Here is a 12004-nt window from a genome sequence, read left to right as displayed (position 1 = left end):
TTGATCATGCATTATGAACTATAAACAGTCAGTTCAAATATGAATATTCGTTTGATTTTTATACTTGATTTATGTGTGGATACCACATTTCTCTCTTTATTATTATTATTTTTAATAAAATGCTGAAGTGGTAGGTAGATGCAAGATAAAGGTAGAAAACATAGTTTAATGTTGTAAGAGAGCAGATGTAGATGATCAGGTGTGTGCCTGTAGACTATGTGTTAATCCAAGCTAGACAAGGGCAATAAAACATCCACGGATGCAGCAGATTTCTCTCAGAACCGCGGGGGAGAGGTTCTAAGCCTCACCTCTGTTGATCCCCAATTTCTCACCTGATGGCCCCCCCTGCGACTGTGCCTGTCTTAGGTTGTTCCTCCCTTGAGGGATCTTACCCGTCTCTGGCTAACCAGTCATCTTCCGGGGCCATACAGGGAAATGTAAAGTTGGTAAGGGAGAGAGAAGCCTTATTGTTTGAAAAGGTTAGTTTTTTACTTCTTTGCAGATTTATGCCCTGTGGCTTCTATGCCCAGCATTTGTCTTGAGGTATCTTTACCACTTGGAAGAATTGTGATACACGGTAAATTCGATATGAGGCATGAATTCTATTTAGGGGTTGTAATTAGGAAGGAAGAAGAAAAGCTATAGAAGTAGCAGGCGGAAGAAAACATGGGAAGATTGATTATTTCTTTGACATATCTTCTTGTAGAGTAACTTCAGCATGTATAGGTTTTAAACTACTAATTAAATTGTGCACACACATTAACATAATAGGAGTACAGTTACATAACCAAAGCATACCTATAATTACCAGCCATCTCCAATGAAACCAAGAAAACCAGTTAGGCACCTTAGGCATTTGTGAAAATTTATCTATGATATGGTGGATATTGTCCAACTGAATGTGAACAGTCTGAGAGAAATCAGACAAATTAAAACAACCCATTCCTGGGGACTGTTCACATCCCATATGTTCTTTTAACAGTAGATAGTCTGTAGTTGTCAGATTTTGGAGCGCTACAATTTGCACTTCTTCTAATTCTTGGTTGAGTTCCCACAGTATAGATCCAGTCAAATTTGTTGTTTTACTGTATGCACAGGCCAGCTTAGATATCTCCTTCTTCATTCCCATGGCAAGTCCAGGAACCAGTGGGATGTGTGCATCTACACCTGTAGCAGCGCGTGGATCTTTGTTGGGGTTTTTTGATGATCATCTTCTGGCATGAGTCTTCCAGAGAGTGCTGATGTTGGAAGTTCTTTTTCATATCGTATCTTAGTTCATTTTCAGGGTAGCCAAATTAGGCTTTGATCCTCTGTATAAACACAAACAAACCCTTTGCCTACACTTTTATATGCCCTTTATACCATTGTGTAGAACTCATTGGAGGTCACCACACAGGAACTGCTTTTTTTTTTGTTATCATTAATCTACACTACATGATGAATATTATGTTTACTAGGCTCTCCCCTATACCAGGTTCCCCCTATAAACCCCTTTACAGTCACTGTCCATCAGCATAGCAAAGTGTTGTAGAATCACTACTTGTCTTCTCTGTGTTATACAGCCCTCCCCTTTCTCCCACCCCCCCCATGCATGCTAATCTTAATACCCCCTTCTTCTTCCCCCCCTTATCCCTCCCTACCCACCCATCCTCCCCAGTCCCTTTCCCTTTGGTACCTGTTAGTCCATTCTTGAGTTCTGTGATTCTGCTGCTGTTTTGTTCCTTCAGTTTTTCCTTTGTTCTTATACTCCACAGATGAGTGAAATCATTTGGTATTTCTCTTTCTCCGCTTGGCTTGTTTCACTGAGCATAATACCCTCCAGCTCCATCCATGTTGCTGCAAATGGTAGGATTTGCCCTTTTCTTATGGCTGAGTAGTATTCCATTGTGTATATGTACCACATCTTCTTTATCCATTCATCTATCGATGGACATTTAGGTTGCTTCCAATTCTTGGCTATTGTAAATAGTGCTGGAATAAACATAGGGATGCATCTGTCTTTCTCAAACTTGATTACTGCATTCTTAGGGTAAATTCCTAGGAGTGGAATTCCTGGGTCAAATGGTAAGTCTGTTTTGAGCATCTTGATGTACCTCCATACTGCTTTCCACAATGGTTGAACTAATTTACATTCCCACCAGCAGTGTAGGAGGGTTCCCCTTTCTCCACAGCCTCACCAACATTTGTTGTTGAAATAAAACATTCTTTTAAAAAAATATTGTTTATATAGAAAATTCCATGGAATTGACAAAAAAATTTTCTGGAAATAATGTTAGTATAGAAAGGTCATAAACTTCAAGGTTAATATACAAAAAAATCAATTGCTTTCCTAAATACCTGCAATGAACAATTGGGATCTGAAATTTCAAAATATCATTTATACTAGCACCAAATAAAATGAAATACTTAGGTATAAGTCTAAAAATATATGTGTAGGCTCTATGTGGAAAACTACAAAAAATATGTGTGAGTTCTATGTGGAAAACTACAAAACACTGATGAAAGAAACCAAAAAAAAAAAAAAAACAGAAAATCCAAATAAACGGAGAGACATTCTGTGTTCATCGATTAGAGGACTTGATATTACCCAAGGTGTCATTCATCTCATCATGATGTATAAATTTGATGAAATTCCCATCAAAATCTCAGCAAGTTGTAGATATCAACAAAGTGACTCAAAGTCTTTTATGGAAATTCAAAATACCTAGAAGAGCCAGCAAAGAGGAATAGGAACAAATTTGGAAGACACAAACTACCCAATTTCAAGATATGCTATAAAGCTACAGTAAACAAGACCATATGGTACTGGCAAAATGATGGATGCATAGTTCAGTTGTGGGATTGATGGGGTTAATACATAATTCAAGTAAGATAGAAATCAAATGTATAAGCACACATGACTTGATTGTTTTTCCCACACACTCTGTTGATGGGTAATCAGGGATTGAGTGATGAGAAACCAAAGCAGTTCTCATGGCTCGGAGCCACCTCCACACAGTTTTAGTATCCTTGAGAAGCATCGCGTCCTTGGGCTAGACTCAAGGCCGGATAATGATGTTTGAGTTCATTGTAAGTTCGTTTATTCAATAAATATGAGAAATGTCTTCTCGGCATTGCTTTTGAGCTGCTACGCCTTGAGCCCCCTGGCTGGTCCTTTCAGGTCTCCTGAAACGCATTGCGTCTCCTCCCTTGTCTGTGGCTTAGAGGCAGGGAGGGGACCAACCTCAGTGGAAGGGAATAGAGAGACCAAAAATAGACCCACGCAAACATAATCAACTGACCTTTGACAAAAAGCAAAGATAATTCTATGGAGCAAGGACAGTCTTTCAACAAATGTTGCTGGAACAACTGGAGGTCTACATGCAAAAATATGAAGTTACACACCATACTTGCACCTTTCACAAGACTGGACTCAGTGGATCATAGATCTACATATAAATTTCAAAACTAGACTTCTGAAAGAAATTATTGGAAAAATCTAGGAGACCTTGAGTTTGGTGTTGAGTTGTTGTTAGAACTGACAACAAAATCCATGTAAAAATAAATTGATGACCTGGACTTTAATAATTTAAAAACTTCTGCTCTGCAAAAGGCACCATTAAGAGAATGAAAACACAAGCCACAGACTGGGAAAAATATTTGCACCATCATATCTGATAAAGGACTTAAATCCAAATATACAAAAAATGCTGAAAACACAAAATAAGGAAAGAAGCAACACAACTGAAAATGGGCAAAGATGTAAACAGATACCTTACCAAAGAAAATACACAGATGGCAAATAAGCATATGAAAAGATGTTCAACATCATATGGCATCAGGGAATTGAAAATTAAGGCAATGTCAATACAAACCTATTAGAATGGCTACAACACTGACATCATCAAATGCTGACAAGGTGGTAGATAAGTACTCTCATCATTTATGGTATGCATACAAAATGGTACAGCCACTTTTCAAGGCATTTTGGCAATTTCCTACAAAGGTAAACAGTCTTATGATAGGACATAGCAATTGATCTTCATTGTATTTACTTAACTGATTTGAAAACTTATGTCCACACAAAAACTTACATGTAAGTATTTATAGCCACTGTATTCAGAATTGCCCCAAACCAGAATCAACTAAGATGTCTTTACATAGGTGAATGAATAAACTGTGGTACAACCATACAGTGGAATATAATTGAGTGATAAAAAAAGATGATGAAGCCATGAAAAGACATGATTGAATTTTAAATGCATATCACTAGGTAAAAGAAGCCAGTCTAACAAGGCCACATAGTATTTGATCTCCAGTTATATGACATTCTGGAAAAGGCAAAACTATAGAAACAGTAAAAATATCAGTAATTATCAGGAGTTAAGGAGGAAGGGGAATTGAATAGATACAGTATAGATTTTTAAGGTAGTGAAACTATCCTGTATGATACTGTGATATTGGATATATAACATTCTCCATTTTTCAAAATCCATAGAAATTTACAGCACAAAAACTGAATCCTACAGTACACAAATTTAAAAATCATTTAGAAAGTTGGAGGACCCCATGAAGGAATGCAGACCATGAAAAGAGAACCTAACTGTATTACAAATATATGAAACAACTTTGCTTTAGAGTGTTGGGTGGGAAAGGGGCTGACCTAAGTAATTCTGGAAAAGACTGGAGTTTGTATGATAACAGGTGAAGTGAAATTCATATTAGCATTATACTGTAGGTGATAAAGTTTTTTACCATGGGGGTATGGCTTAACAATTCTGAAACCACTATGCATGTACATTGGAATTGAACAAATAAGTAAATGGGTGGAGGATGGAGGTGAGGAACTAAGTTTCTCATTGTTGGACAAGAAGTTAGAGATCAACAAGGAGAGGAGGCTAGAATGACCCATGTGTTAAAAGACTAGAACTGGACACATCGTCATACACTCATGGTTAGCTCAATATTGATACAGATGTTACATACAGAAACTTTTATAGATATGTGTACATACACTGGTTAGTGTACACACACGTTTCCTTGCTTTGTCAGCTGAGAGGGCCATGAAGCCATGACACTTCAGTAGCAATAAGTGCACTTAGTGCCCAAATCCTGGTTTCTATTACTAGTCTCTAAAAGAGGATCCAGAGCTTCTTGGAGCGATGGATGATTATAGAAATGGGATGGAAAATATACAAGTTGAGCCTCGAGCCTCTTGTAATGCCAGAAAGTAAAGAACTGCTCAAAATAAGCACAATGTTGGGAGTATGTTAATAATACATAGAAGCCAGATGAAACATCTTTCAATGACCAATGCTGGAAAAATTTGAGCAACAGAGTAAGTAAAGTAGTATTTAATTATAACTCAAAGCATAAAATTAATATCCATGAGTTCATACTGATATAAATAAATGATTTAATAAGTAAATACATAGGGGGAGAATAGACAGATAGCCTATGCAGTAGAATTCCAAATAATCTATGTAGATGCTCTGCCCTCAAGAAAGTGGAGCATAAATCTCTGTCCTTAAATGCAGGCTGCACATAGTGACTCCCTTCCAGAGAGTATTGGACGGAAAGAGGAAGAGAAGGGTAAGTTTACAATGGAGAAATCTGATGCAAGTTCCTTTATCCAGGTGTTCAAGGTCAACGTCAACAGTGATGTAAGGTTGATTGTATGATCCTTGATATATGATAAAAATGGTGCTTAAACTCTGTTGTGTTCCTCACAAAGTTCATAACCTTAGTCTAATCATGGCATAAGAAAAATATCAATTGAGAGACAATCTAAATAAATAAATACCTGACCAGTACTCCTGAAAACTATGTCATCAAAAACAAGGAAATCTGAGACACTGTCACAGCTAAGAGGAGCCAAAGAGACATGGTGAATAAACATAATGTGATATCCTGGGTGGGACTCTGGAACAGAAAAAAGACATTAGGAAAAAACTGAGGAAATCTGAATAAATTATGAGTTTGCTAATAATGTTTCAACATTGTTTCAGTAATTGCAATAAATGTACCATACTAGTGTTAGATATTAATAATGGGAGAAATTGGGTGTGCGTGTATGGAAACTATACTATCTTATTCATTTATCAATCCATTTATACTATCTTATCTCTGTAAATCTAAATTATTATAAAAATAAAGTTTATTTTTAAAAATGAACTTTATTGAGGTATGACTTAATTGGATCAATTTAAAAGATATGAATAGACTTAAAATAGGGATTTTTTAAGGTCATTGTAGATTCATATGCAGTTGTAATAATACAGAGAAAATCCATGCCCCCTCTACCCAGATTCCCATAGGGATAATATCTTGCAAAATTATAACACAACATCACAACCAGAATATTAACACTGATATAGCTAAGGTACAGAATAGCTCTATCACCACAAAGATACCTAGGTGAGGGGAGGTAAAGGATGGAGAAGAATGTGGCTACAAAAGGGCAATGGGAATGATCTTGTGTTGATGGAACTGTTTTGTATCTTGACTGCGCCAATGTAAGTATTCTGGTTGGGATATTGCAAGATATCACAAGGTATTACCACTGGAGATAACATGGTAAAATGTACACAGGATCTCCCTATATTATTTCCTGCTGGTATTTTCAATCCACCTTAATCCTATTCTGTGTCTTCTTTCTTCCCATAGAATTTATCATAATCTAACATTCTATATAATTCATATATTTATTATATTTATTTTTTACTTTTGTGCCTAACAGAGTATAATTTTCATGAAAGCCTGAATATTTTTACATTTTGTTCCTGATATTTTCCAAGTGCCCATAACCAAGCCAGGCTATATTACGAGTTCAAAAATATTTGTTTAGTAAAGTGAAGATTATAAACATATCACTGTGTTTCCTGATGGTATGCCCAGTCCTGAAGGGTGTTTCCCTCCAAGAGCTCAAGTCTGAACTGCACGGTGTCTCATATTCCTCTTGTCCTGTTGGCAATGAGTTAGCTCTTCTAATACTGACACAGCTCACCATAGGTCTACCTACAGGCTGCTGTTCCTAGGGTCCCTCCTTTCATGAGTATATTCTTGTGGATTCCTAAGAGTGGTTTCTTAGATGGTCTGCATCTTGAACTAAACCTCTGCTTTTAGTCAGCATTAGCTGCCAAGCACTCTGCCTCTCAAACTTTGTTTGCTACCTATTTGAGAAGAAAATATGGGCGTCTTTAAACCTTGACTCCCAAAGTTTTCAATAAGCCTCAAAGTAATGCACACTTTCTGCTTTCTCAGAATTTATAGCTTCCTCTTTAAGACAACCAAAGAAGCTGTATGCTTGTCCAACTCATGCTCTGGGATCAACTTCCTCGAGTTATAGGGCTACAGATATATCATGTGTTGGAGCTAGGGTACCCTGCCATTGGGATTCTATCTTCTAATATACGAACCCTGCGACAGCTGTACTCTTACTCAGCATCCTACTGTACAAAAAAAAGATGCCTTTTCTTCACTGCTTCCAATTCTTTTCGTAATATTTTGTCTTGAATCAACTCCAATCGGATTTTTATCACTGTAATTCCATTGAAAACATTCTAGTCAATATTGCTTAGGACCTCTTAAGTTACTAAATCCAAGGCTAATTCCCAGTTTTTGTCTTACTTGACCTATTTGTATTTGACATAATTGTGCACTACACCCTCCTGGAAATAATTTTTTGTCTTGACTATTGGGACACTACACATTCACCAGCATCTAGAAGAGAGCATCGCAAATATTAGGCATTCAAGAAAAGTTGGTGAATTTCAAATCATGCTCTGCCTAGACTGCTTTCAAGGTTGTTTTTACCTAGACATGTGTCACACCCTGAATTCATCCATTCTCACCATTGTTATCTTGCTGCCGCTGCACAGACTTGGGTGATTGCTATTGCTGACTGACCCTCTTCACCTAGTTGCTGCTCCTGCCATTTGGGGAAACTTCTCCAATGCTCACTTCATGGATGTCCTGGCTGTTCACATGCCACTGGTCATTTATTTATGGAACGTCAGCACTCCAGAGAACAACTCAAGAGTTTGCCTGAGTCATTATCTGCAACGTGATAGTATACTTTCAACATAATTATTTGTTATAATCACTTCTTGGGCTTAAGATTCTTGGAACCATAAGGAAATCCCTTTTTAGCATATCTTTGTGTTGATTTAGAAAAGCTTATTGTCAATATGCAAGGAACTCTTGTGCTATATAATTTAGTTCTATGCTCACAGCTATTTCTTCTCCAAGGACACAAAGGTGCTTCTTGGGTGCGGGGTCAAGGTGGGTTCAGTCGTCTTGGACTGACTATGCCTTAATGTTGTTAGAATGCCATAAACTGTACCAATATTTATTGTTCTTTAACTTCAATCTCTATTGCACGGTTGACTCATACTGTTAGACTCTACATTCTTCCATGTTGAATTCACTTGCAGTCCCTGCAGTCTCTTCTCTCATGCCTTCCTCATTCAGTTTTTCAGATGTGCATCTATGCAGAGCATGTAAACCTTTAGTGTACAATGTAAAATTCTTTGCTAGGAGGTGAATTGCATCTAATAAGGGCCTTTGTGAAGGAAGACATTGCTGAGGTCTAGTCGACACAGACTCAGTCTTCTCCATGTATCTGTCAGATATGTCTAAGAAGATATCTATATGACAAAGTGAAAGAAGGTCTGATTTCATGGAGTAAGGGTGTTTTTATCTCAGGAAGTTTGTGTCCCGCAGTATCAAAGAAAAATGAACCTTTGAGTATCTCCTCGGCTGTATTTTGGGAAACATCATTGGGAAAAAGGCACCATAGGCTTGAATCTGGAGCCTCTCTGGGAAAGCAGTGTTCTGGCACGATCAGTAGGGTCTGAGGCCTGCCTGCATTCCTGGCCTTTAGTTCTCCATTTGAAAAACACTTTATCCTTATGATAGTTGGGATTAGGATCTGCTGCCAGGGACTAAGAAAGTCAAAATGGCAGTTTTGAATACTTGAGAAATACTTGAGAAATGTATTTCTCTCATGTAAAAGTCTGGAGTTTCACACTTCAGAGGTGATACGGCAGCTCTCATCAATGAAATCCTTGAGAACTTAAGCTCCTCTAGCTCACTCTCCACCTTGCTGATCGTGGCTCTCATCCTTAGGTCTGAAGCATCAACTGCATTCCAGGCAGCAGGACAGAGGAAAGGATGAAGAAAAAGCCACAAAGTACAAACTTCAGCACTTTTATAAAGAAGGTTGTTGGAAGTGATCACATGACAATTCTACTTTCACCTCACTGGCTAGAACTTAATCGCATATCATAAGTGGGGAGGCTCAGAAATTTCTTCTTTATTACGGGAAGCTACATTTCCAGCTAAAAATACTGATACTTGGCTGGCTGATTGAATCTAAGAGCCATACCAAGCTTGAAAAGACTGGGTATTAGGATCTGTCTGCCACAAATCTTCTCAGTTAGGCTCCCTTTCGGTTACAAATATGTGTAGCACACTTAGTATTTATAGGTGTGTGTGTGTGTGTGTGTGTGTGTGTGTGTGTATTGTAGTGGTAGTCTTTATAGGAAAGGTGGCACGAAATGTGACAGTGGTTAAAAATATGGACTTGGTTCTGATTAATTTTGCTGTGAATCTAAAGTTACTCTAAAAAATAAAGCATATTAAAAAAAACAAGAACGAGTCAGCAGACCTCATATAAACACTGATTTTTCCACGTGCAAGCTCTGTCTATACCTTGTACAAGTTATTTCACCTCCCTGAACCTCAGTTTACCATTTGTGAAGCAGAAATAACACCAACTCTTCAGATTACTGCAATTTTAATCAATTATATATATATAAATTGTTTAAGCATGGTATTCAATACAAAGTTCAATAAATTGAAGCTTGTATTATTTTGTTATTTATATATACATATAATTATTCATACAAAAACTTACCCATATATCTGCATGGGAGCTGTTAAAACAAGAGTTTCAAAATTGTTGTGGTATTGTATATCAATTTTCAAAGAGATGGTGTGGGTTTCTGGAATGGCCCTAAAGTCAGGAGAGCTGACAACCTTGGGAAATTCACTTACTATTTTCCCTCCCTTCCTTCTCTCTGTCTCTCCCACTCTCTCTGTCTTTGTATTGTGGTTTTAAGGATCATGAAAGATAATAGGAATGCAGGTATAGAGTACCTCCTTAGCATCCTTGGCCTCTATACATTACATGTTAGTAGCATCCACCTCACTCATTTGTGAAAATGAAAATGGTCTCTAAATATTGCCAAATGTCACCTAGGGGGTAAAATTGCCCCCAGTTGAGAACCACTACTCTAGGCAATAAGGTATTTTTAAAAAATGAATGATAGAGTTATCAATTTATAATGAGAACCACTTACAAAAATCATACTAAATATGACATAAACTTAAGGCATTTTTCCTTTCTAGTCTCCTGGTGTGTAAAGTTATGTCTTCCAGTAATCACAGATGTATAGTGGAATGCCAAATGAAATGCCGGAAGTTGGAATTGTCTTTTTCTTTCTTTCTTTTTTACTTTTTATTCCCATGACTATTTTATAACTGAACGTTTGCACCTTTTTATCCTCTTCACCTATTTCACCCACCCCTCAGTCCCCCTCTCCTATGGCAGCCACTAGTTTGTTCTCTGTGTTTATGTGTCTATTTCTTTTTCTTTGTTCATTTGTTTTATTTTTTAGATTCAAAATATAAGTGAAATCATATGGTATTTCTTTCTCTGTCTTTTTTCACTTAGCATAATACCCTCTAGGTCCATCTGTGTTATTGCAAATAGCAACATTTCATTCTTTCTTATGAATGAGTGATATTCCATTGTGTATATATACCACATCTTCTTTATCCATTCATCTATTGATGAACACAGGTTGCTTCCATATCTTGGCTATTTTAAATAAATCTGAAATAAACATAAGAGTGCATATGTCTTTTCAAGTTAGTGATATTTGTTTTTTGGGTAAAATCCCAAATGTAGAATTCCTGGGTTCAGGATGCTGGAATTATAAATAAAAAAGGCAACATTCTGTAATACTGAAATTGTTATATGTTCTGCAAAATTCCAATTGTTTTAAATAATCTTGTATGAACTGAAATAATGAAACTGAATGTCATTTATGTGTCCCATCCCTAGGCCTTCTTTTTTAAAAAAATTACTTAAGTATAGTCAACATATAATATATTAGTTTCAGGTGTACAACATAGCAATTCGACACTTATACACATCACAAAATGCTCACCACTAGTGTAGTTGCCATCTGTCGCCATACAAGTTATTACAAACTTTCAGTTATAAAATAAATAAGTCATGGGGATGAAAAGTATAGCATAGGGAATATAGCCCCTAGGCCTTGTAAGTGACCCCATCTCGCCTTTCAACATCTTAGCTTCTGAATACTCATTTTAAGCAAGGGAGGAAATTTTGGGAGGAAGATACTCCTGAATTTTTGTCATTATTCTTGGGGAACTCCCAAGAACATCATCATATCTATTTTCATAAAATAATTGAATTTATGCCTTACGTTTCTCATACTTGAGCCTATAGCCCCACTTAGTGGCTAGTATGGTTCATAGGAAAAGCAAATTTAAGAGCAGTTTTCCTAAATCTAGTAGGAAAACAGATGCTATTTCTATTTTCTGATTTTGTTAAAACGCTTTCTTCATCAAGTACAGCAGAACTATAATCCAAATACCAAACAGTTGTAGTTTCATCTCAGGGAAAAATCATATTCCCCCTTGATAGATATTACTTACATTAGAGTCCTAAGCTCAATAGACCAAAGTAGAGGAGTCAAGGGCAAAGAACAGCTAGTAATAGGATACAGAAGCTTTGCAGAGAGGAGGGTGATGGTGACACCAAGACACGCCACGCAGAGTTTATAAAAATATATTTTGAGGGGAGAGGGCTTTATTATTTTATAATTAAAGTAATACATGCACATTAGAAACAATTCGGAAAATTGTGAAGAATAAGGTAGTATACAGGCGTACCTCTATGTAGATACTTACTTTTCATATTTTGGAGTGT

The 12004-nt window shown here is 36.9% G+C and overlaps 1 protein-coding gene across 6 annotated transcripts in view; it reads left to right on the top strand.

Moving 5' to 3' along the window:
* LOC140843007 (thyroxine-binding globulin) overlaps positions 1 to 11010 on the top strand; it is a 30480-nt gene extending 19470 nt beyond the window's left edge. For 4 of the 6 annotated variants that reach the window (XR_012127351.1, XM_073227494.1, XM_073227493.1 and 1 more), the window contains one exon: positions 9109 to 11010. Coding sequence is in view for 2 of the 6 variants with exons in the window: in XM_073227496.1 (XP_073083597.1) it covers positions 9109 to 9114 (6 nt within the window). In the remaining 4 variants the exon portion in view is untranslated. Of the gene's footprint in view, positions 1 to 5516; positions 5572 to 9108 lie in introns of all 6 variants that reach the window. The other 2 variants (XR_012127345.1, XM_073227492.1) reach the window with 2 other exon arrangements.
* Positions 11011 to 12004: the final 994 nt, after the last annotated feature.

This window comes from Manis javanica, chromosome X (assembly GCF_040802235.1).
Source record: "Manis javanica isolate MJ-LG chromosome X, MJ_LKY, whole genome shotgun sequence".
Classification (NCBI taxonomy): domain Eukaryota; kingdom Metazoa; phylum Chordata; class Mammalia; order Pholidota; family Manidae; genus Manis; species Manis javanica.
This window is presented reverse-complemented; position numbering and strand designations above follow the sequence as displayed.